Below are 26,981 nucleotides of genomic sequence, written 5' to 3' on the forward strand. Positions count from 1 at the left end.
ATATATCTTGCTGAATATTGTTTGGGCAACAGGTGATCTTCTGAGGTATGAAATGTTAATCACAATGCTGATACAGCTATACCAAATGGATACTGGAGGCCTCTGCTGATTTTCAAACCCCGCAGGGTGGAGAGCCTAAAACTCTTCTCAGTCTGCTTAAAAGGCACTTTAAATTGTTAACCTTGGCTAAGCAGAAGCTTTTCCAGGAAAGCACTAGTCACTGGGATCACTACTGAAGTGGCTGTCCACTTACCCAGTGTGCCAAAACTGGTCTCACCCTGTACCCCTGAGGGCTAAGGCTGTAAGGTGTCTCAGTCCTCTCCTTTAGGCTGCTCAGTCACTAGATTACTCACTCAAGGTCTCTCACCCAGTCCTTGCTCTGCGACCCTAAGGGCAGAGCTTGCTGTGCCAGTTCTCCCACAATGGCTCCAGGTGGCCCACAGCCAAACACTATTAGCTCCATCGGCTCAGCAGCTCAGTCCAGGGCCCTAGACAATGCTTAAAGTCCTCCACACTCTTGCCCAAATTCTCCCAAAGTAGTTCAACTGAGAGCCAAGTCCAAAAAAGCCAAAACAGCTCATAGGTAAGGCCTTTCCAGTTTGTAATCTCACTGCCACTATACTTACAGCTGCTGTTAGACCGATCAAACACAGGCAAACACTTGCCAGTTCCCCACTGCTTTTGTCCTCCTTAGGGGTCCAGGAGTCCCTCTCTGACTCCCTGTGTCTCCATTGCTTTTGTCCTCCCCATGGGGTCCAAAAGTCTCTTGCTGACTCTCCATGTCCCCCAAGGGATGTTTCTGGGTAGATCCCACCAGCCAGAGATGCCTGGAGTCTTCTCTCCCCAGTCTCACTGTGTCCAGTTGCAAGGAAGCTGTTACTTGGCTGTCATCTTGCTCCTAACAAGAAGATTGGTCTAGTGTGGATAATCTGAGGGTAGACTTTATATGATGGTTTATAAGATAATTTAACTAGGTCATCCTATACATGGAGTGTCATCCTGCCCTTGTTTCTGCTTAATGGAGGAGTCTATTGCAACTCAGAATTCAAATAAGGAATTTCCTTTGCTATCAAAAGAAGTTAGATACATTCTTCTTCACTTCAGCTGAGCAGCAGAGAACACAGGTCCATTACTTAGAAACAGCTTGTACAAAGAGCATTCTGAGAGACAACTGGATAGCTTGGGGCCCCACAGACACATAGAGTGCAAAGTCCCTGGGCAGCCCAGGGAGGTGAACAGCCAGGTGCAGTGTGCACTTCATTAGAAATATGGCCAAGAAGAACAGTACTTAAGGGCAACTCTGAGCAGGTTGCATAAGCAGACGATGAGGTTTTTGTAAAAAGCAGTACAGACCCTAGTACGAAAAGGTACCAAGTCAACACACTAGTTCAGAGTACAGCCCATTTTCACAGAAGTCTCACCTGGATAGCCACTTTGTGAGCTGGTCTCAGATTTTCTTTGCATAACACTTGTAAGAGTCATAAACTATTTGAGTCTAAAGACTCTTAAGCTTCTTCTTCCTTTTACCCCACTGTCATACTTTGAAGGAAAAACCTGTCTGCCTGACGAACTCTCATCAGGGCGATGGTGGAGGCTGCGGCAGGATTGGAAGGGCAGCAGGATTGGAGATGCAGTGGGATTTCACACTGATAAGGGAGGAAACCCCTAGTCCGATGCAGAATGCAAGAGAGCTCCCCCTACAGTCCCCCAACAAAAACCAAACTCTGCTGGCCATAGTCAGCTTGGGAATAGGGGCTTAGTGGGGACAGAGTTTAGGGGGAAATTAGAATTAGAGGGTGCAGGAAAACTACTGATGTATATGAGCTGTAAGTAGAAAGACATGACAAAAAGTGAATTCCTCTTTCATTCTTTGAATGGGTCCAGTAAAAATTTAAACTACTTGGCCATTAGTATTAAACATCAGGTTGATATTTCCTTTATGGTGACTTTGTGAGGTTAGAAGGCTGGGACTCACAGGGTTCATATGTAAATTTAGGCTTCCAGTAAAGGTACAGTAAACTGTGTTCATTTCTCATGTGTAACTATTTACTTATTTATTTAGAGTCAGAGTCTCACTCTGTCACCCTGGATAGAGTGCCATGGTGTCAGCCTTGGTCACAGCAACCTCAAACTCCTGGGCTCAAGTCATCCTCCTGCCTCAGCCTCCTGAGTAGCTGGGACTACAGGTGTGCACCACCATGTCCATCTAATTTTTTTATTTTCATTAGAAACCAGGTCTCGATCTTGCTCAGGCTGGTCTCAAACCCCCAAGCTCAAGTAATCTTCCCACTTTGGCTTCCTACAGTGCCAGGATTCTAGGCATGAGCCACCACACCTGGCCTATTTTTTTTTTCACAAAAGCCTTGATTGAGAGAAACATCCTAATATTTTTATAGATAGATAGCTGGATTGGTCAGAGAACACTTAAATATATTATATTTTTAATTCTGATGCTGATAGTGGAGAGATAAACTAGGCACTCTCTTCCAGAAAACTGCTTTGGCAGGGCTATCTCTCGATGGATTCTAGGTAACAAAGATGGCGGTAGGTGCAGCAGAGGGAAGAGGGCATGGAGGCTTAGGGGGCTCCAGACAGCTGGGAGGATGGGACCCTAGGAAAGCCTCATGGGCACATGATGAACATCTGAAACCATGCATGCCTCATCTGCACAGTGGGAGAACTTTGGTTCTTAGTCATTTCTGCACTCTTCACTAGATAATGCAAGCTATGCTTCTCCATGTAAAATAAAAACAGTGAAGGTTGGGGGCTGTGGACTAGGAGGTACCTTACCTACCAAATTATTATCTGTGTTACAATATGACACAGGTTCAGTGTTGACAGATCCTACCACTTCTTCTTAGCTGTGTGACCTTGGTCAAGTTTCCTGATGTGTCTATTCACTTAGATTCCTCAACTACAAAATGCAAAAAATAATACCACTTACCTCACCAAGAGATTAAACACGATGATCTTTATACAACAGTATAATGAATGGTATATAGTTCCTTCTTCTCATGAAGATTATTTCTTACTATCCCTATTAATTGATTAGTTAGTCTTTTTATACTAATGACAAGGACTAGGCTTTTTAAAAAGTATGATTAAGCTTGAAAACGTTCACATTCACTGAAACTTGAAAACTCACCTCTTTTGCGTTGCCTACGTGCACAGATGATTCCTCCATATGAGTACGCTTTCCTAGAAGTCAGTTATCTTTCCTAGTTTCCTACCTACTCCTTTCATCATCCCCATGTCCTAAATCCTTCAGAGTTTGGGCTCCTTGCCTTACACTCCAAAAGGAGGTGGCTGTTGATCACTTCTTTTCCACTGAAGCCCGTGGTTCTATGTGAGACTTGTCCTGGACACATCTTCTTGTGTTGTCACTGTTCATTTGTCTCGTCTGCCTTACTTCATTGTAATTGGCTACAGAGACAAGACAAGCCCTATTTACCTTTAAATACCTATAACATCTATGCCTGGTTAGGTGGTAAGTCTTCAAAAAACATTTTTAAAGTGAATGAATAGGGCTTATCAGATAAATGATTCATAGCATGCAATATTCTTTGTTAAAAAAAAGAATTGTGTTTCAAACTCTAATGGCTATCCATGGCTTAGATGCTCCTGCTGCTTATGGATTAGGTTAAATCAGGCTCCATGGATATTCACCCGCTTTCCAATTTTCATGGCTTGTCTCATGGCCCTTTCTGGCTTCCTGGAGTTGCTGCCTGAGTCAGAGAGGGCTTCCTTGTTGGCTCTGACCTACCTTTAGGCCTACTCCCAGAGCTCTCCCTTTCTTCTTTGTTTATACAAGGAAGCTATTCATCTGGACTTGGGGAGAAAACTATGAGGTATCAGTGGCCTTTTACTATGTTAAGGACACTTTCAAAGTCTTACAGTATCACAGGTGTCCCTGCCAGGAGTATGCCTTGGGAAGCAGAGTGCAGGCCCTCCTACAACACCCAGTCAGACAAATGCACAAATTGCATTTGTGTGTCACTTAGAATCACCACAGGTGGTCTCTATCTACAAATGTAGAGCATTAAGTCCAGAATGATACCAGGACCTTGAGACTTGCCAATTAATTTTAGCCATTCCCTTTAAATTCTGTGTTTCCCCGAAAATAAGACACTGTCTTATATTTATTTTTTCTCAAGAAGACACACTAGGGCTTATTTTCAGAGGATGTCTTATTTGTATAATACAATCTACGTTTATTCAAATACAGCTTCTTCTGGAACCTGACAAGGGGAGCTGACCTTGTTGGTGGGGCTGGTGCTTGTGATGCGTGAACTCCTTTCCCCTAGCCATTCCCACATGTGCAATAGGATGCCTGCGACCAGTTACCACACATGCACCCACACAAGTGTGAACGGCTCAGAGAAAGGAGCTGTGGCAGATAAAAGGTATTCCAGTCTTCCTTATTGCTCCATGCCAAAATGCCAATATTTCTGAGCAAATTCTGTCTCCTGTTCTTTTCTTACACAGATATATGGAAATGTTTGAGAGGGTGCAAACACACATACCTGCTAGTGGGATCCAGAAATCCAGTAACACCAGAGAGTTGAGGCCAGTCAATTTCATCACTAAGAGCTACTGGTAAATTGGAGAAGGAGTTCTAAAGAAAAAATTAAAGTAGTAATTATCAAAATGGTCATCTTTTCCCCTATAGCTAGTAAGAATATCCACTGCCAAAGCATAGACATTCTCTTTCTCTCTATTTAAGGGCTTCTGGCATTTAAGGCAGATGCCTCTTAACTTCAGCCTTTATCAGAGAATTCCCAATGATCAGTGTCACCCGGGAGCTAGCTTCTGTTCAGCTCCCATGAAAAAATCCAACCTGTGGCACCTCATACATTTGAGTGAGGTACTTTAGTACACAATTAAATTTTGTTTTATATTCTCTTGAATTTTTTGAGATTTTCTCCTTTTTCAGTTTAGGTCTTCAGAAAGTCAATTGCTTAAACAGTAAATCACCTGAAAAATAATATGCAAGCCCCCCAGCACAAATTCCTTTCCCTGTGATATAGCTTGGATATTTGGCCCACCAATAGCTCATGCTGAAATCTGATCTCCAAAGTAGGAGGTGGGGCCTAGTGGGAGGTGCCTGGGCCATGGGGAGGAATCCCCATGAAAAGCATGGTACCCAAAATAATGAGTTCCCACTAGAGCTGGTTGTTAAAAAGAGCCTGCCACCTTTCTGTCTCGTTTGTTTCCTGTATGCTCATGTGATCTGCACAGACTGGCTGCCTTCGTCTTCTGCCATGGGCTTCCTGAGGCCCTCACTAGAAGAGCCGCTGGGGCTGTGCACCTTACACAGCCTGTAGAACTGTGAGCCCATTAAACCTCTTTCCTTTATAAAGTACCCAGCCTCAGGTAATCCTTTAGAGCAATGCAAAAAGGACTAAGACACCTACGTTAAAAGCTATGCCCCTAGTCAACAAATTGATGCTCTCTGACCTTTGTGTGTGTCTTAGACATTTTTAAAAATCTAAGTATGGTTCCTTTCCCTACCAAGACGCACACGTACTCAGTATGGCCTATGATTCAGGGGGGCTCACAGATTCCCGGAAGCTCCAGCACAGTTTGTTAAGAACTCCTTACTTGAAATGTTGACAAAAAAAATAGGATCCATTTAAACCACATTTCTATGGCTGGTACAAAATCATGAAAAAAAAATGTGGTGAGCTACAGTATTTTATGAGTACCTTTTATAAATGACTTCTGGGGCATATCCCTCCTATGTTTTAATTTCTAGAAAAAACTTATCTAAACTGGTGTGTTTGGAATAGAGCTGCCAGATTGAGCAAATACACACACAAGATTCCCAGTTAAATTTGAATTTCAGGCAATCAAGAAATAATTTTTAGTATAAATTTGTCCCACACCATGGTTGAAAACATACTGAGAAAATTTGTTATTTATCTGAAATTCAAATTTAGCCGGATGTCTGTATTTTATCTGGGAATTTTGCTTTGGCCAATATTCCCTTTTTGACTTGGCTGACAGGAAACCTCAGTGAGTGGCTGCAAGAAGCTCCTGCATTGCTCAGCATTAAAAATCTGTGCTTTGGCACAGTGCCTGTAGCACAGTGGTTATGGCACTCACCACATACACTGAGGCTGGCAGGTTCAAACCCAGCCTGGGCCAGCTAAGCAACAATGACAATTGCAACAAAAAAATAGCCAGGCATTGTGGTGGGTGACTGTAGACCCAGCTACTTGGGAGGCTGAGGCAAGAAAATTGCTCAAGCCCAAGAGCTGGAGGTTGCTGTGAGCTGTGACATCATGGCACTCTACCAAGGGTGACATAGTAAGACTTTGTCTCTCCAAAAAAAAAAAAAAAATCCATGCTTTCTTTGGAAAGGTAATCAGTATGTGAAAGAGATACCTGCATTCCCATGTTTATAACAACCTGCATGACCAGCTGATAAATAGATCCGAGAAATGTGGCACATATACATGAAGGAATACTATACAGCCTTACAAAAGAGGGAAATCCTGTCATTTGTTACAACATGGGTGACTCTCCAGGACATTATGCTAAGTGAAATAAGCCAGGCACAGAAAGATAGATACTGTATGTTCTCACTCATATGTGAAATCTGAAACTCATAGACAGAAAGTATCTACCAGAAGTCCTGAAATACTGGGAGATATTTATGAAAGGGTACAATGTTTGGGTTAGACAGGAAGAAAAAATTATTAGTATATAAAGTAGCAGATATGGTTTTGTTTGTTTGTTTTAGTTTTTGACTGGGGCTGGGTTTGAACCCACCACCTCCTGTATATGGGGCCAGCACCCTACTCCTTTAAGCTACAGGCGCTGCTCAGTAGCAGATATGTTAATTAGCATGATTCAATCATTCCACACTGTACACATATATTATAGCATCACTGTATAACTTATAAATACATATGATATAATTTGCCAATAAAAAGTTACAAAAAATACTTCCCATCCTTTAAAAAAACAAAATTAAAAATACACTGACGATAACGCCTCAAGACAAATCACACCAAAGCAATTTCTGTTTTGAATACAATTTCCAAAACGTTGTGGGCTCCTGCCTCCTGCTTTCCTCAGCCCCCAAGTTCAGTCTCCCCCTGTCTCCTAAGGGCAGTCTGAATCGTGAGGCTCTGAGGGGAGAAAAGCCACACTTCCCTCTTCTCAAGCCCTTGAGAATATTATGACTATAAAGTAGTTCATGTTTGTTATAGAATTTCAAACATTCTAGTAATTTACAAAGTAGAAAGGAAAACTTCCAAGATATAACTATTGTGAGATAATCACAGCTTATATCATTTATATACATAAATATCTATATGTTTATATATAAAGTAAACATATAAAATCTACCCTAAGTCTTTAAATTTGGGAAAACTCAAGTTAAACATTTTACTTTCAGAGAAATAGAAAATGAGTACTTGAAATAAACAAAAAACCAAATTTATGTTTCTCATTTGTGGATTGTTATGGATGGATTTCTGTAACCCCAAAAGATTATGTTGAAGCCTTAACCCTCAGTACCCCAGAATGTGATCTTATTGGCAAGTAGGGTCATTGCAGCTATAGTTAGTTAAGGTGATGTCATACTGGTATAGGATGGGCCATCCTATATGACTGGTCCTTATAAAAGGAGGATGCAGAGACACAAAAATAAAGACATGGGGACACCATGTGCTGCTGGAGCAGAGATGAGAGCGACGCATCCACAAGCCAACAAACAAAGGCAGGGACGGCCAGCCATCACCAGACGCTGGAAAGGAAGCATGGGATGGATTTGCACTCAGACCCCTCAGGATGATCCAACCCTATGGACATCCTGATCTTGTACTTCTGCCTCCAGAACTCTGAGACAATCGATTCCTGCTGTTGAAGGCACCCAGTTTGTGGCATGCGGTTATGGCAGCCTGAGGAAACCAATATGCAGCCTGAATTGGACAGTTTGCCTATGGTTCTTAATATCCAAGGGGCTAAGATCTGAGCCCTTCTACTCTGCTGTCATGTAATAAACAACTGTGTTTAAAGACAGCAGTTATCCCAGAGTACCTCGCATCCTTCCCACGGGTCTCTGAGCTTTGTCTGCTCCTCCTTCTCCACATCTATCCTGAGATTTCTTGTTCTAAAAAGAATAGTCCCAACAGATATCGGAGGACCCTGCACTTCCAGTGACTAGTATTCTTCTCCCCTCAGCATCAGGCACCCACCACCTTCTGCTCACCGTTCCACCATTACTGTGCCTTAGTTTCTGCTGTGGTTTCCATTTCTCCTGCCGCTATAAAGCAAAATTCTCCTCTGCTTTTTACCTTACTTTCCCTCGGCATCTTTCTGTTTACAGTGTGTGTTTGCCGTAGAATTTGAGAATATTCAATTCTGTTAGAGAAGACAAGAGAATAAACAGAATGGATGAAACTCAGGAGATGTGTTAAGCAGAGATAGCAAGTAAGCAAGCGACTTGTGGAACGTGGACAGAATTGATGAGCTGTGCTAAGTCAGCCAGTAACCTGCAAAGCATGTTAAAGGAAGGGGACACTCCCGCCCTGCCCTGCTCCCTCACTTTTTCCTCCATCATCTGTGCAATAGCAGCACCAGATTTGGGAACCTGGGTTTGGGTATTGATTCTGGCTAGGAGATCAGTCTCCCTTTCACAGGAGGGAGTTAGACAAGAACTCTGCTGGTATAGGGACACGTGTCTGATGCCCTGTGTAGCCTGGAAAACCAATGGAAGGGTTGGGAATTCTGAAGTGTGCCTGAAAAGAAGGAAAAGAACTTTGCTCTAAAAATTTAGAGATCTGCCTTCCATGTCTGGCTCTTCAAATACTAAAATATATAAATCAAGAAAACGCTGTGATTCAGATACAACACCATTGGAAATAGGTTCCATTTTCTATGCAGACCCCATTCTCAGTCTAGGGTGGGAATAAAGTTCTTGGCTTTGGTGGGGAAAGGGAAGATGTTCAGGGGAGGGGTAGGATAGTTGGGACAGTAGTAGGCAACCCTGTCTCGGGAAGTGGCTTTTCCTTGATCCCAGTGTTCTCCAAGCTCAGCCTCTCTGAATCCACCTGAAGAAATGGGTCTCAGCTACCTGGCAGGTTCCTGGAATCCTTGCTGGTAATCCTGGAAGTCCTACTCGGTCTGGAATCATCGCCATTGAGATTTAAGCTGAAGTGGACAGCAGCTGGTGCTGAATGCTGGGACCGGAGTAGTTTGCATTCTCTAGCTGAAGCCCTGGAAGGCCCAGACAGTCTGGCAGCAAAGATTTATCCCCATCATTTGATTAACTTCAAAATAATGCAAACCTGCGTTTTCCTGGTTGAATGTTTTAGACTTCACTTATGGTGTTAGGGTAAGGTGTTATTGTTACTAGCTGTGCAAAAGTGAGTGAGAAATATCCGAGTTTTAGTATCTCTCATGATGGTGGGCATATTACCCAATCAAGGATCAAATGACATAGTGCAAAGCAGGTTGACAAGTGGGAAGCCCTGCACCACATAAAGCATCACGATTAGGATGGACCACCTCGCGTCCCTTTCCAAGCAGATTGTCCCGGGTTTTAGAGGAGAGTGAAGTTTATTGCTAGATAATAGAAAAGATTTGAGCAGATCAATGAAAGCTTCAACATATTTTTTCTTCTGTACTAAATTTGGTAGATAAAAATGGCAAGTAATGGCCATTAATAGCAAATGTTTTATAGACCCTAGCAAAAAGAGAATGTTTAAGTCATATCACATTAAACACTAAAAGCCTTATCCACGCAACATTATACCCAAGATATTTCAGGCATTTAAGGCAGAAAAATGCAAATTAAGATTTTCCTCATCAACTCCTGCTTATTCCACTTGAACATTTATGTTCTCAGGAAACTCATCTTAAATGTACCTTAAATGTGCATATATGAAAAGACTTAATATTTACCAGGAAACAAAATTTTCAACTTAAGGAGCATAAGCGACTCAATGAATGTTGGATCTAATATTGATTGTATTTCTTCAAATTTTTTTCTGATTTGTATCAATGACATCAATGTGACTGTACATCATAATTAGCACCTGTGTGCTATTTTTGTGCACTATTTTTATTTAACATTACTTGTGTTTTTTCGTGCATTAAAAAAAGCTGCAGAGTAAAAATCAGGTTCTGATTTTGGTTTGTTTGTTTAAATTTATGAGGTACAATTTTGTTACGTGGATATATGAGGACCGTCTGGAAAGTATCCAGCCAAGTAACATGAAAAGTAGCATTAACGTTGTATCTACTAAATACTACTAAAAGTACTATTAACAATTAGTATTGTATTGTATTAATATCTCCAATCTCTACCAGTTAGAGATATCCCTCATATTTCATAGTGATAAATTCTGGTCTTTTAGTGTACTCATTAAGTAATTTCTTATCTCACAGCCCCCTGCCACCCTTCCGAATCTCTAGTGTCTGTTATTCCGCACGCTATGTCCGTGTGCATACATTTTTTTTTTAATTGTTGGGGATTCAAGAAACCAGGTTACACTAATTGCATTTGTTTGGTGAAGTCCCTCTTACAATTGTGTTTTGCCCCAAGAGGTGTGGCACACACCAAGACTCCAGTCCCTCCCTCCTTCCCTCTCTCTGCTCTTCCTTTCCCCCATCCCTCCCTCCTTCTTTCTCCTTCCTCAACCCCCACCATGTCATTAATTGTCCTCATATCAAAATTGAGTACATAGGATTTATGCTTCTCCATTCTTGTGATGTTTTACTAAGAATAATGTGTTCCACTTCCATCCAGGTTAATACAAGGATGTAAAGTATCATTTTTTTAAATAGCTGAATAGTATTCCATGGCATAAATATACCACAGCTTATTAATCCATTCCTGGGTTGGTGGGCGTTAAGGCTGTTTCCACATTTTGGCAATTATAAATTGAGCTGCAATAAACAGTCTAGTGCAAGTTTCCTTATGATAAAGGGATTTTTTTCCTTCTGGGTAGATGTCCAGTAATGGGATTGCAGGATCAACTGAGAGGTCTAGCTTGAGTTCTTTAAGGGTTCTCCATACTTCCTTCCAAAAAGGTTGTATTAGTTCATGTGCACACAGTATTTAGTTCTTACTTAAAGCTAAATACATGAAGCATCTGACTTTCTGTTTCTGAGTTGTTTCACTTAAGATAATGCCCTCCAGTTTCATTTAGGTTGCTGGAAAAGATACGATTTCATTATCTTTTATGGCTGAATAGTATTCCGTTGTGTATACACACCACATTTTCTGTATCCAGTCATGCATTGACAGACACTTAGGTTGATTCCATGTCTTTGCAATTGTGAATCATGGTGCAATAAAAATTTGAGTGCAGGTACCTTTTTGTGATTAAAAAAAAAACACAACAAAAAACAACAACAAAAAACTTCTTTCTTTTGGGAAAACACCCAGTAGTGAAATTGTTGGATCAAATGATAGTTCTATTGTTAGTTCTTTGAGAAATCTTCTTACTACTTTCCATAAAGATTGTGCTAATTTACATTGTCTCTAACAGTATTCTTTTTACTCTGCATTCTCACCAACATCTATTATTTTATTATTTTTTTTTTCATTTTTTAAAATTTCAAGTTAATGTGGGGGTACAAACAACCAGGTCAGAATATTTGAATGTGTTAGGTAGAGTCCCTTTTATATTATGACCCACACGCAAACACCCCCACACCATGCCCATTCAGTGGGAGCACCCCCATCTCCTCTCCCTGTCCCTTATTCTCCCTCCCCCCAACTTGAGTTAAAATGAGGTTTTCTCCTATGTGGGCATGTGTTAGATCATCTACTGCAGTGGTTCTCAACCTGTGGGTTGTGACCCACAGGAACTGTATTAAAGGGCTGTGGCATTAGGAAGGTTGAGAACCACTGATCTACTGGCTTCATATTAGTATTGAGTACATTGGATAATTGCTTTTCCATTCTTATGATACTTTACTAAGAAGAATATTTCAACTCCATCCAGTTTAATACAAAAGATGTGAAGTCACTGTCTTTTTTTATGGCTGGATAGTATTACCTGGTACACATATACCACAATTTGTTAATTCATTCTTGAGTTGATGGCTATTTAGGTTGTTGGCAATTGTAAATTGAGTTGCGATAAACAGTCTAGTGCAAATTTCCTTGTGATAAAGTAATTTTTTTTCTTCTGAGTAGATGCCTACTAGTGGTATTGTGGGGTCAAGTGGGAGATTAATTTGAAGTTTTTGAGGATTCTCCATACTTCCTTCCAAAAAGGTTATATTAATTTGCAGTTTCACAAACAGTGTAAAAGTTTGTTAGTCATTCATCTGTCTTCCTCAGAGAAAAGTTCTGTTCATGTCTCTTGCCTAATGACAGATGAGATTGTTAGCTCTTTTTTTGTTGATTGAGTTCTCTGTAGATCCTAGTTATGAAGCCCTTGTCAGATTTGTAACATGCAAATATCTTTTCCCATTCTGTAGGTTGTTTATTTGCTTTGGTTATTGTCTCCTTAACTGTGGAGAAGCTTTTCAGTTTAATTAAGTCTCATTTGTTTATTTTTGTTGTTGTTGCAATTGCCACGGCAATCTTCTTCATAAATTCTTTCCCCTGGCTGACATCCTCAAGAGTTTTTAAAAATAGGGAACACTTGGCAATGCCTGTGGCTCAGAGGAGTAGGGTGCCGACCCCATATGCCGGAGGTGGCGGGTTCAAACCCAAGATTGGCCAAAAAAAGAAAAAAATATATGGAACACTTCACAAATTTGCATATCATCCTTGTGACATGTGCAGGGGCCATGCTAATCTTCTCTGTATCTTTCCAATTTTAGTATATGTGCTGCCAAAATGAGCACTTTATATTTTTAAATAATAGCCACTCTAGTGTAAGATGACATATCATGTACTTATAATTTGCATTTCTTTGTAATTAGTGACGTTAAGCCTTTTTATGCTTGTCAACAACATGTATGTCTTCTTCTGAAAAATATCTATTCATGTCTTTTGCCAAATTTTTATGTTTTTGTTGTTGTGGTTGAGTTCCTTATAAATTCTGGATATTAATTCTTTGTCAGTTGCATAGTTTGCAAATACCTTCTCTTATTTTTCAGGTTGTCTGTTCAATTGGTTATTTCTTTTGCTATGCAGAAACGTTTATTTGTTTATTTTGGTTTTTGTTGCTTGTGCTTTTGAGGTCTTAGTCATGAATTCTTTTCCTAGAACAATGTCTAGAAGAGTTTTCCCCACATATTTTTTCCCTAGGATTTTTATAATTTTAGGTTTACATTTAAATCTTTAATCCTTCTTGAGTTGACTTTTGTATAAGCTGAGGGATAGGTGTCCAGTTTCACTCTTCTGCATATGAGGACACAATTTTCCCAGTACCATTTATTGAAAAGGATCTGTTTTCCCCAGTGTATGTTTTTGTCACCTTTGTCAAGGATCCATTGGATGTAAATATGTGGCTTTATTCCTGGGTTCTCTATTCTGCCTACCAGATCTATGTGTCTATTTTTAAACCGGTATCATGCTGTTTTGAGGATTACAGCCTTGTAGTGTAATTTGAAGTCAGGTAATATGTTGCCTCCAGCTTTGTTCTTTTTGCTTAGAATTACTATTTGCTTAGAATTAGCTATTTGGAATATTTTTTGGTTTGAAATATATTTTAGGCTTTTTAAAAATTCTATGATTAATTAGGGACTGCATTGAATCTGCAGACTGCTTTGGAAAGTATGGTCATTTTAATAATGTTCAATCTTCCAATCCATGCTCATGGGATGTTTTTCCACTTGTTTGTGTCATCTATGATTTATTTCATTGATGTTCTGTGGTTTTCCTTGTAGAGGTCATTCACTGTCTTGGTTAAATATATTTCTAGGTATTTAAGCTATTTTGTAGTTATTATAATGGGGTTGCCTTCTTTATTTGGCTCTCAGCTTGATTGCTGTTGGTGTATTGACCTGCTATTGGTTTTGGTATGTTGATTTTGTATACTTGAACTCTACTGTATTATTTGTCAAATCCAGGAGTTTTTAAATATGAAATCCTGTTGTCAGCAAACAGAGATAATTTGGTTACTTCTTCTCCAATTTGAACGCCTTTCAGTTCTTTCTCTTGCCTGATTGCTCTGGCTAGGACTTCTAGTACTACATTGAACAGCAGTGATGAAAGCTGAAGCTGGCATCTTTATCTTGTTCCAATTCTTAGAGGTAATTTTTTCAACTCTTCTCTATTAAATGTATAATGTTGGCTATGGGTTAGTTCAAATGTGGCCTTTGTTATCTTGAAATATGATCCTTTTATGCCTAGTTTGTTGAGGGTTTTTATCATGAAAAGATGCTGGATTTTATTAAATGCTTTTTCTGCATCTACTGAGATGATCATATGGTTTTTGTTCTTAATTCTCCTTATGTGATGAATCACATTTATTATTGATGTTAGGGTACTCATTTTTGATGAATGTTTAGTAAATACAAAGTTTGAGTTTGGGAATATTTAGCCCTGACTTCAACAAGCAATTGATGTTGGAGTTTCTTAAAGCTTTCTTAAGTGGGAGAAAGAGAGTAATGACATCAATCACACATTCGTCTGGTTCCACCAGTCCTCCAGTGGTGAAGGGAATATCTTCAGTGCCTTTATTTCAGAGTTTCCATTTGAGCCCTCTCCATGTAGCACTGCTGTGAACAATTTGCACAGTGTATTCCCCTTTCTAATACACTTAACTGAGTTAGCCCTAAATTGCTTATGTTCCAATAGTACAAAGTCACTGCAAGTAACTAGTATTGAAAGAAGATATGAAAAATATCATCATCAGTTAAAGAAATCTTTTTTAAAAAATCCATTCCCCAGGAATTAAACTCTCCAAGCAGACAGGGGGATTGTTGTTTTGCCAAAGGGGGAAAATAGCTCTTGGGTTGGTGTTTTGATAATGCTGTGAGAGTCTTAAGGCCTTGGAATCAAAGACAAGGGCTGGCTACCTGTTTAGTGCTGGGACCCTGGTTCTCCCAGTTCTGATGACCGGCTACTCCACCATCTGTCCTGCAGGTAGTGCGCATGGAAGGTGGATAAGGTTCCCATTGCTCGACACCTCCCTGTGCCACAGTGCCTCCCCCCTGTGCCTTTCTTATGGGAATATCAAATTATGAGACATCAGGACCTTCCTTGACCCTCACATGAACTTTCCTGCCCTGATGCCCTTCCTTTGAGCTTTGCTGTGTGAATTCAGCCTATAAATGAATCATGATGTTTCAGCATGCTATGTTTCCTACCTAACTCTTACATTTTAAGCCTGAGTGTGGACAGGAAACAATATTGAGTTCCCTGTATGCGTCAGACACTGAAATGGGAAATGTGCACACACTGTTCAACTTAACACAACTCTGAAGGATTAGAGTTCTTCTCTCCCTTCCTCCTTTTCTCCTTTGTATGAACACTTTTGAGCAACTACCACATATCAGATATTGGCTATTACCTCTAAAACAAGAACAAGTACTCGGACCTCAGACAAATAGCAGTACATTAAATGATTGAGGCTTAACTTAATGAGAGGGGCTGGAAGGGCCCCCTCTACACTGGGTATCCCCTGTTGCTGGTCCTGGCCCATGGAGGATTTCTGTTTTCTTTTGGTGGGGGAGTTCCCTACCCAGGGTGGCAGGCGGCACTGGGAGCACCAGTGAACAGAACTCAAAGGGAATTTGGATAATGTGCCAAGGTCATAGAGCTGGTAAATAGCAGGGCTGGGATTTGAACCCAGGTTCTGAGGGAAAAGATGAGGGAGAGACTTAGGGTAGTCAGGGTCTGTACCATCCTCAGCTTTTCACAGTCCACTTGTATCTGGTTCTCGCTTTGTCCCAAGCTGCCAAACCCCATGAAATTACAGAGTTGGCTAAGCTGGGATTGTTAGTTGTTGAAAATGAGACTTCCCGATTGGCCTGTTTAGGGAATAGTTTCACAGATACTGCTTTGGGTAAAGCGTTTGAAATCCCACAGAGAATGTGGGATTGTCACCTTCTTTCCCTTCTCTCTTTCTCTTGTATGAAGGCCATGCTTACTTAACTCGTGAAGAGTACAGAATAGGTATTTTTTGGATATGATGTGGAAGTGACATGTGACCTACACCATCTCCCCCAGACTTCCCCATCCCCCAACTCTCCGTACCCAGGGCCTGTTCCAGCCTGACATTTCCTGGGAAAAGGCAGCCACAGGGAACAACACACACTGTCACTCTGGAGGGCTGACCTTCAACGTCCTCCTTGTAGATGAAGTATTGGGAGGGAGGCTCTGCCATCTGGTTTCTGCTTCTGTAATCTCAGGCTTAGCAAGACTAGGTAGCAGGGTTCTCATCAACTAGTGCTTTGATATAGACAACTTCAAGAAAGTAATTTAACTCTGCAAGTTTGATTTGTAGATCTTATAATCCCACAGTGGGATTGAGTGAGATGAGTCTCACGCTGGGGGAAGGTCCTGCTCTATAATTAATCACACACACACACACACACAGGTGGGGGGCAGAATTGTAAGCACACAAGGAAAATTGGCAGCTAGTAATATTAATAGGGATGTCAGTGTGGAGAAGGGACACTTACCCTACCTTCCTATGAGAAAGGAATTTTGAAAGAAGTAATCTCATATGTGAGTCCTATAAGGGGAGTAAGAGGGAGCCAAGAAAAAAGGGGGTAGAGGGAAAACAGCTCCAGCATTGCTAGCAGCACACACACAACTTCAAGGCTAAAATCATTATGTCCAAAGAAGAGCAGTAAATATCAAGTATATCAGTTATATTTCACCGGACAAGTTATCCCCAGTTTAGTGACTTAAAACATACTGTGTCCCAGCAGATTAGTAATAATAACTGCTTGCCTTTTGGTATGATGTTTTTCTGATGTACATTTAAACTTCAATTTCAGCCAAATAAGTGATTTTCAAGGAAAAAGTACAGCATTTCACTTCAACCCTCTGCCAGTCCAGAAGCTTGTAAGGGCAGTAAAGAAGTAGTTACATCAAGAATTCTAGCAAAATACGACCAGCAAATATAAAGGGGACCGAACGGCAGGCAACACGCAATCTTTCACCCTTTTGTCTAAATGTAGCTGTTTATTTTTTAATTTTACCTTGTCAGCTCCTCTTAGTTTCTTTCTTTTCCCCCTTTTTATTATTTAGTATTTAAGCTCTAACTCGATGATTTATTTATTTAATGAATGAGTCAGAAATGCATTTATCTAACTTTCCATACCACATATGAACCCATTTCTAGTGAATTCCGTTCCTTCCATCATTTTTCCCAGGGTGACTGGAAGGCTGTATCCAGGATCATAAAAGGAAGAAAACAAAAGTTCTAAATCTCCTGCTTGTGCACAAAGGCAATCACACGTCAATTCTTCGTAAGGCCAGTGAAACAGATTCTTTCACAGACTAAAAAAGTAAGTTCTCCAAGGGCCAGAAAGAAGCAACGTCATAGTAGCTGACTTTTCTAATACTTTTGATTTTGTAAATGTTTGATCACTTCTAAATCAGCCAGGCTGCTATTTGTCTGGGATGTGAGTAGCTTTTTGTACCCCCACCCCCACCCCCAACCATGGGGAGGTAATGTCTGGAATTTGACACCAGAACAACCTCAAAGTGCACAGTCAAGTCACTTGACCTTCCCAGAGCCACCTAATTACCAGGACTGAATGATCATGATTATAGACAATTATCTCATTTCCCCCTCTTCTTCTCTTTCACCCTGCACCAAGAAGTTGTCACAAAGCCTGGCTGCTCTGCCCATCTGGAATTGTGCTCATGTTGGTTCTGGGTCACAGCAGCACACTCTGGACAGGGGTTCCCCCCCTCCCCCCACTCCTAGCATCTTCAGCAGTGTTCCTGAGAAGACCATTCAAATGGCCTTAAAGTAGAGATGCTGGTTGGGTGGGTTTGTTGTGGGGCCTGGAATCTCATTTTGGGTAAATGTCCTCAGTGACTGCAATGCCTGGCCCAGTGTGATGAATCTGACCTGCAGCGTCCCAGAGTTCCTCAAAGTTATCCCCCAGCCTCTCCTCACAGCCGGCCTCTTGACCTCCACAGACACCTATGTTCCCAAACCTGCCACTACCTCTTCAGACCTCTAGGCTTTGTCACTAGAGTCAGTTCTGTCTGGACTTCCTTGCCGGTGCCAGGCTTCCCCTCCAGGTGTCCCCTTCTAGAAGCTCACTGCACCTGTGCGTGCTTAGCTAGCACGAGGGAGACCTGATGAACTGTTTCTGTGAAGGGCCAGACAGTAAACATTTTAGGCTTTGTAGGCCACTCGATCTCTGTTGTGACTATTGCAACTCAGTTTTGCTGTCCTCATGCAAAAGCAGCCACAGAGGACATGTAAATAAGTGGGCGGGGTGTGTTGCAAAGAAACCTCATTCACAAAAACAGGGGAAGGAATTTGGCCCAAGGGCCATAGTTTCTTGACCTCTACCCTGGGGTCCAACAAACTTAGTGTGTATCCAGGTTCCATGTTTAACTGTGTTACCTGGGGTCAGTTAGCTAACCTCACTGCATTTCAGTTTCTTTATCTATAACATACACATATTAATGAAGTAATTTCAGTATTGTTTTAGTCTTCTTTAAGCTGCTGTGGCAAAATACCCTAGCCTGAATAACGTAAACAACAGAGATTTATTTCTCATAGTTCTGAGGGCTGGGAAGTTCTAGATCAAAGTGCTGGCAAATTCAGTGTCTGGTGATGACTGGCTCTCTGCTTCGGAGATGGCACCTTGTCCCTGTGTCCTCACAAGGCAGAAGGAGCAAGGGAACATCTTTTATAAGGCCACTGATTCTAATCATGAGAGTAGAGCCCTAATGACTTAATTATTTTCCAAAGACCCCACCTCTTAATACTAGATAATAAGTTCCAACTATTTGGGGAGGATGTCAACATTCAGATCATAGGAAGCGTTAAATGAGATAAGGCAAAATATCATACCTGGTGTTTGGTAAGCATATGGTAATATTTGTATTATCACTATAATTGTAAACTCACTTGTTTGTCTTCCCAACTAGACATTCAGCTTCTTGAGGCCAGGTGTCCACTTATACCTATTTTCTCTGCCTTTAAGAACAGAATAGTGTAGGTGAGCACAGGGGGCTGCAGAACCAGGGACTGCCCTTTTCACTATCTATTGCAGCTCCTGCAGCCATAAGACTAGGTTCCAGATGATGGGTTGAGAGAGAATGATTTGTGCCACTATCAAGCCAACTTCTCCCAACATAGATGTGCCCTCCCTTGGCCCCTTTCCTCCCCCACAGTGGGAAGGAGGCCAGAGCTGCCTTGACCCATGGGTGGGAGCTCATGCTGAGGATGATTTCACTGTCTTCCAGCCCTGGACTGCTTCCCTCTGGAATATTATAATACATGAGAGGAAAACACACTTCCGTCTTAAGTCTCTGAATTTTGGGACTCTGCTTCAGCAGCTGAACCTATATCCTGCCTGATTACTAACTTGCCTTTAAGAAGACCTGGGCCATCTACTCATTCTTGTTGGCTCTCAAATATGTTACCAACATGAGGCCGTGACCTCTTTGCTGCTTCCTGATCTACTTCCCTTGGAGCTCTTGAGCAGTCAGGCTTTCCATTCTTGCCTTGGTGATATTGTCCTCCATTTCCACTCCTGGAATCTTTGGAGTTTGTATTTCAGGCATGCTCCTCTTATATTCCTTCTAGAAATTACAGTTTAGCTCAGCCTTCTGACAACCTCCCAACTATTGCCTTGAATAGGAAATCCACAGGAAATCATACAGAGGCCAGTTGTGATTCCCAGATACTTGACCTGTGCTGGGCTGGGTCATCCCTGCGCATCACTGCAACCCCCACCCCCATGCTTTCTAAGGAGTGGTATGGAAGGAATTAGACAGTTAAAAAAAAAACAATGAATTCAATTGTGTGGCAATCAAATCCAATGATGCCAAATTATTTTTAAATTCCAGAATTCTCTCTTTTCACATCCCAATGGACTTGAGATTGTTTGTGTTTCCCCTGTGATGAGTTAGTTCCATGAGACCCATTTTATGGTTTAAGAACATTGGAGAGAGTGAAGCAAAGTGATAGATATCATTAACCGGAGGGTAAGAGGTTGTTATCCAGTTGTGGCAGCAGATAGCACAGGTGTTGACAACTCACATTGTCTGCCACTGGGGAAATCTATGTCATGTGAGAGGATGTTTTCAGAAGAATGAGCCTGGAAGAGCACCCTACTTCGCTGGCAGGGAGAGACTGGAACTCTCACTGTGTGCAGGGACAGAAGGATGTTGAGTTGACCAGAACTCAAGAATAGTCTTCCTGACCTGTGTTCTTCAACAGGGAAAGGGAACAGAAGAACCTTTTGTCTCTTGTGGCCCAATTGCTGCTGCAGAAAAGAATTTAGCACATTGAACACAACTCCCTCTTGTGACAGAGTGAATGGGACGTAACTGGAATTGAGGTGTCCCTCCTCATCGCTTAGCATCTTTAATCTGCCTGCCTGCAGGATGTCTGAGAAGCAGAACATGTAATTTCATCCAGTTTTACCAAACAACCTTTCTTCATCTTAAAAAATAATAAAAACCTACTCTAATGCCCAGATCTAGAGTCTACGCGAAGTTAACTCTGACAGAATTTCCCTATTTTGTATGCACCATGAAAATCTGCCTTTATGCTTAAATGGAAGCTTTATGTGCACTGATAAGCCCAGAGAGCGGGAGCAGGGTGGGTTAGCAAGAGCGGGGTGAGAGCTTCGCTGCGGCCTGAGCTATTTGCAGGCTAATAAAGAGTAGCCAAACCTGATAAACAAAATCATCTCAAACTGAGAAATGAAGCGGATATGGACTTGAAAGACGGGAGCCGCTTTGCTTTCGGGTGAATATGCATTTTCAGCAGCCAGATTAAGGATTCATTTTGTCCTTGACACAGCACGAAATCCAATCTGTGTCTACTTACCCTACAGACAACAGCCTGCCAGGGGTCGTGCTAAGATTTTATAATAGGACAGGCGACCGTCTTCGCTAGCAAAATAAACATTTGGAAAATTGTATTTCAGAATCACTTCTCTCCCCACTCCCCACCTTCCCCAACATGTCATGCGATTCTGGTTCGGTGAAATGCAGCATTTAATATTTTGGAAATAATTTTTGAGCAGATGGGAGAAGAGGCAGGAGGGCAGCCTTCCCCACTGGCCTGGGTGATCTCTCCACCTCCCCATTCTTTTTCCAACAAAACAATTCATGCAGTGATTGTTTTCCTTTGAAAGAAAAAGAAGAAAACAGCATGAGTGTGTGTTCATATTTGTTCTTTGTTTTCCTTTGCATCTTCCTATGATGAGTCTCTCATGTGGCCTGGGCAGCTCGATTTGGACCTGACCACTGAGGTTTCGGTGTCTTGGAGAGAGGCTCAGCTTGTTTAATAAGGAGGGAGTGAGCAGAAGGGTGGAATGAGGTTCAGGCCCTTTGTTTCTGTGAAACCTCCAGGGTGATTCTTCACACTCTTTATTGAACTACAAATATCTTTCCGGATGAACACACTCCTAATCTAATTAGCTGTAAACAGGCCTCCCGGGTACCACACCGCTTAACCAGAGGATGGCGTGAGCAGGGGAGGAGAGGGGCCGCTGCAGGAAGAATGCCTGAGCTGGTGGATTCCTTCTCAGTGGGCACAGTTGGGATGCGGTGATGGATGCACAGGAGCGTTTTCTGCCTCACAGAGAGATGAAGGCGAAGTTTGAAATGCTGTGTAGCCTTGTCCAGGGCAGACTGGCCTATTGTGAAACAGCGTCTGCCTGTTTTTCCACAGTATTTACTGTCCTTTCTAGATGATACGATCAAATTCTTGGTGCAGCAAAAGAATGGCACTGCACACGTCTAGGCTTCTGTGAGGGTCTTGATCTGTAACGTGCATTTTCACTGTGAGAGCCTGAGCCAGACCAGGCAGCCTAGCGTCTGCTTTGTAGTACGTGCTCCCAGCATAGCCCTTTCTGCGGGGGAACACAAGCTCATAGAGAGATTACACGGTGGGGCCAGTTAGTCCTACACATCCAAATCCAGAACCTCTATCCCATGGATCAGGTCACAGAAAGGTCATGTGGCCTCATTTTAAAAGATGACTTTTGGTTGTTTGGATTCCTACAGGAAATTGAGGAAGGAATGACCTGGCACTTGGTCAACGGCAGCCCATCCTGGGGGTTTCAGGGGGCTGGGAGGTGGTGAGGCCCTTGGATAGTAAGACACACAAAATAATGAGGCTATAATGGAGCTGAGGCCGGGCTGACAACCATCCAGGCCTCTGGGTGCCACCAGGCCCACAGGCTGAGAGTCATGGTTATCACAGGAGGACTGTGACAGCTGTTCTCTGGTCATTTGCCCCACCTTCCCTCACTGAGTTGTCTCTGCAGCTCTTCACCCTCTTTGATGTCCCCTGCTGTCTGCTGTCTAGTGCTGACTCAAATTAACTCCAAACTCAGTCTGAGAGGGTTTGAGCAGCTTGTGCTCAAAGGGAAACAATTGTCTTTTAGCTCCAACCTGACTCTGCTCTGCACTACTGGGCTGGAGGCTGCAGCTGTACTTCCCAGGCCTCTCATGAGGTAGCGTCTGCCAGTGGGAAGCCCAGGAAGGAGAAGGGAAAAAGGGAGTAGGGGAGGAAGGGCTGTGATCTGTCCCTCTGTCGAGGGCCACAGCCTCTAGCAGCATCTTTTGCCACTTGCCGCTCAGTCTCCCCGTGGACCCTGTGAGCCCCATCGGCACCCCTCCTCTCGTTGCTGATAATTCCCTTCTTTCCTTTTCGTTCTCTGGCCATAGAATCAGCACCCACTGCTTGCAATGAGTACTTTCAAATTAGTTCAGCAACCCCCTTTTTGCTTTAATACCCACACATGCAGTTCCCTGGGTTAAATCTAACCCAAGGAACTGGGTAGCAATTCCCTTTATACAATCCCCTCCATGTGAATGTTTTTATCTTCTTGACTGGTCCCTGCTACATGATGATCTTAACACTAGTTAGATGCCTGGTCTAAAAGGTTCCACCTGCTGAAGTAGCTGCCAGGATGGGGCTGTCATCCTTTGTGGTGATGTCACTAAGAAGTTCTCACATAGCATAAGGTGATGGGCCAGAAGAGTGGGGAAGAGAGGGTGGGTTGTGGAAGGACTTGAGGAATTTTACTAAATTTTTTCCCCCCTATTCCCATATCTCCCAATGAGGACTAGGAGTAATTGCCTTGGGGTTTTACAGCTTTAAGATTTGGAGTTATAGTTCACTCTCTCATAAGCATCTAAAATCTGAATAGAAAGACAAAACTTCTGAGCAGCCTAACTGTTCCTCTGGACTGAAATATTGCCTTTCAAACCTTTGGGAAGCAAAACACACACCTGTGCAAGCATGCAGAACCCTGGGCCAGTGGACACTGTCCTCCTGCCTCACATGGTCTGATATGCTCTGGAGACACTGGGCTTACAGACTAGCCACACCACGCCGATGGCATCCCCGTTTTGTCCTAAAACATTCTATCTCAGTGTATCTCTTTTCTGGCATTTCTAGACAAGAAGAACTTTGAAAACTCCATGGCAGTGCCCTACAAGCTGTCTTCCTTGTGTAAATCTTAATAGTTTGGACATTAGAGGCAGCAGGAAAGTTCTAGGATAGTGGTTCTCAAAGCATGGTCTGGGGACCCCTCGGGGCTTTGAAACTCTTACAGGGATTCATGAGTTCAGTAGTTTTCATCAGAACACTAAGACTTGTTTACATTTTTTGCTCAAATTCATTTATGAGGCGGCAGTGGAGTTTTCAAAAGGCTTCATACACAGACATGGAAGCAGATGGAAGGCGGAAGCGAGTCAGGGATCCTGCTGGCTTCTAGTAAGGAGATTCACAAAAATGAAAAACAAGGCTACTCTTCTAACTTTGTTTGCTTCAGAATTGAAAGTTTTTATAAAATATATTAAGGGGTAATGTGCTTATTTTAAATAAGTTGATATTTATGAGGGAGGACGCCTGAGAAGGGCGAGGTCTGGGAGAACAGGTCTTCTCAGGGAAACTGCAAGGATGCACCTGCAGGGTCCTCTCCATGGTGACTCAGCTTTGGGGAATTTGTAGGCTTAACTTCCCGGAACCTGGAAATTTCCAAGTTCTGTGAAATCCTGTAGTTCTGTAGGGGCTGGACTAGCATGTCCTGCTTGATTCAATCTGGCCAGTGAGAAGGGTACCTGTGGTGTTGAGAGAGGATACTGGAGAGGGGCGAGGTCTGGGAGAACAGGTCTTCTCAGGGAGACCATGAGGATGCACCTGCAGGGCCCTCTCCATGGTGACTCAGCTCTTGGGAATTTATAGGCTTAACCTCCTGGAACCTGGAAATTTCTAAGTTCTGTGAAATCCTGTAGTTCTTTGGGGGCTGGAGTAGCATCTCCCACTTGATTCAAACTGGCCAATGGGAAGGGTACCTGTGGAGTGGAACTTTTTGGCTGTCAATAAAAAGGGAAAGACCAAGCCAGTTGGGGAGCGTGGCCATTTGGAAATCTTCTATGCCATAAGCTCCGGGCTGATGAATAAAGCCCTTCCTCTTTAACTATGGTGTTTGGGTGCTCTTTCTCTCTGTTGGGCCTTGTCTTCCTGCAACATTTTTGGTTCCCTGACCGGGAAGCAAAATCACCCTTGGAGAGAACATGCACCTGGTAGTTGCCGCCAATCCTCTGGACACCCACGTGGGGGCCCCTGATCAGCCTGGGTGACATGAACCACTGAGTGTGCCAGGGAGGCAGTTTGGCCTCCCTGTGTGAACACCTTGACTGGGCTGAGAAGGGACCTGTCGGTGGGTCTTCAAGGAGTCAAACACCAGGAGGAACTGGCATGCAGGAACAGGTACCTACACAGGGAGACGTCTAAAGCAAGGTAGGATCCATTTGGAGCCCACTACAATTTTAGTGGAAGAGGAGCCTGATCACCTCCTGGGGCATTAGATGGCTGGCAGGTACACAAGGAGACGTCTAAAGCAAGGTAGGATCCATTTGGGGCCCACTACAATTTTAGTGGAAGAGGGAGTCTGATCAACCCCTTGGGCATTAGATCACCAGCAGATCTGTTGAGAGGTATGTGAGAGTGTTTGGATGTGGTGTGACTGAGAGAACTCCGAAGGTGGAGTTGGATCTCCCCTCACAGGGCCTAGGGGAGTGTTGGTTTGCCTCCTATGGCTAAGTGGCAGCTCGAGTGGGAAATCGAGGCTGCCCAGGTTAAGAAATACATTGGAATTATGTGCATGTGAGTGCTTGGAGAATGACTGAGATGGGTAACAATAGTTGGGGTTTTGCCCCCTCCCCCGTCCCATTCACAGGGTGAAACAAATGTGTGAGTGTGCCCTTCTTCCCTGTTCCAACCTAGCCCCCTGGCTATTCTGAGGGAAACTGGAAATTCCAGGTTTTCCCCTCTCTGTCTTTGGTGGCTGTCATGTGGCCCTGTCATCTTGGGGGAAAATGGAAAGACATTAGAAAGAGTTTTGTAGTTTTGTTACTGGAATTTCTTCAATAAGTTTTTGGTCTCAGGAATTTGAGAATTGAGCCTGCAGGCCACAGATCAGTGATAAAATGGGATTTTGTTGGACTGAGGGGCATGCGGAAGGAGTAAAGAGTGCCAGAGCTATTGGCAGAGGAATCGTGCCTTGGAAAGTGTGGTGGTCCGGGCAGTCCGGTGAGCTCTGGATGGCTCTTGAAAATCTGGAAAAGAGAGTATAAATCTTGTGGGGAATGGGGCTGTAACCATATCAGCAGCAGGTCTTCTGGGGGGATAGCCCCTGAAAGGGGGGAGGAGGCCCAGATCAGAGATTTCTTTCATGAGTCCCTTGTAGGGGTAAATAGTAGCCCTGAGAGATATTTCGGCCAGGACTTGGTAGATGGAAAAATACCTTTACAAACTGAATGGATGTTCTAGCAAATGGATGAATTCAGCCCCTCACCTTGGGCAAGGCTATTAGGTCTTTGCAGCAGTTTTTGTCTGGGGAGAGGATTAGGGTGTGTGCTCCTTAGTCTGGGTGGAGCCAGCCAAAAGGTTTCAGGCTGCTTTGTTCATGACCTGGCTGGGGCTCAGAGAGTTTGTACTTGGAGATGGGAGTCTGATATCTGAGCTCACCCGAGCCTAAAAATGGGGGTTCCCTGTCCACTGCTGAGTGGGAAAATCCTGTATCAATGTTATATCTCAGAAAATGTTTCTCATTTGTAAAATGTAATCATTTGGTTGTTTAAATTGTTGGAGAAACTGAGTTTTTGTCAAAGGATAAGGTTCTTGCCTTTTAAATCTTCTAATTATCAGTTTGGCCAAGTGAATGGGTGACTTCATAGTGAACTGAGATTCTGTTTTGTGGAGAGTTTTTGAGAGTAAGGGAAATTAGAAAGGAGAATGGCATGGTGTAAAGAAAGAATCTTGTGTGATAAATTTTGTCCTGAAACAGAATGGTTGTATAAGAAAGTGAAAGGCAGGGCAAAAGTTAAAGAAGGTTTAGAATGTTTGTAGATTGTCTGTGCAGGTTAAATGAAAAAAGAATTTGTGGAAGAATGTACATGTGATCCAGTTGACTATGTATTTCCTTTAAAATCTTTTGGCATGTAATCTTATTTGAACCAATGTTTTAGGCCTTTTGATATTTGACAAACCTTCCAAAATCAAAAGTCTAAATTTGGGGCTTGGCGCCCGTAGTGCAGTGGTTGCAGCCCTGGCCACGTGCACCAAGGCTGGCAGGTTTGAACTTGGTCCAGAAAACAAAAGGCACAACTCTAAATTTGGTTTTTTTGACGTATTAAGACCAGTGAAAGGCACAGAAAAACAAATTGAACTTATTTGATTTATTAAAAATGTATAGGAAACATTGTCAAATATGAAATGGTGATTGATTTTGTATGGGTTATGAATATATATATATGTTCCAATATTATAAAGCATTGGTCTGTCCTAAAGTGTAAGGCATTGGTTTGCCCTAACATATATTGTCAATAATAAGTTTAATTCATCTAAAAGGAAAGGTTTTTTTTATGTAACTGGCTGTGTCCA

At 42.5% G+C, this 26,981-nt stretch overlaps 1 protein-coding gene and 1 pseudogene across 1 annotated transcript in view; both read right to left on the reverse strand.

Annotated features, from left to right (window-relative positions):
* The window catches only part of AOAH (acyloxyacyl hydrolase), a 220,879-nt gene that overhangs the window by 79,189 nt on the left and 114,709 nt on the right, over positions 1-26,981 (reverse strand). Inside the window, exon 12 of the mRNA XM_003788590.3 lies at positions 4,524-4,615. Within this exon, the coding sequence (XP_003788638.2) occupies positions 4,524-4,615 (92 nt within the window). The remainder of the gene's footprint in view (positions 1-4,523; positions 4,616-26,981) is intronic.
* LOC111724895 lies at positions 12,706-12,819 on the reverse strand (annotated as a pseudogene).

Source organism: Otolemur garnettii, unplaced genomic scaffold, assembly GCF_000181295.1.
Source record: "Otolemur garnettii isolate 467f Iridium unplaced genomic scaffold, OtoGar3 scaffold00028, whole genome shotgun sequence".
In the NCBI taxonomy this organism is placed as follows: Eukaryota; Metazoa; Chordata; class Mammalia; order Primates; family Galagidae; genus Otolemur; species Otolemur garnettii.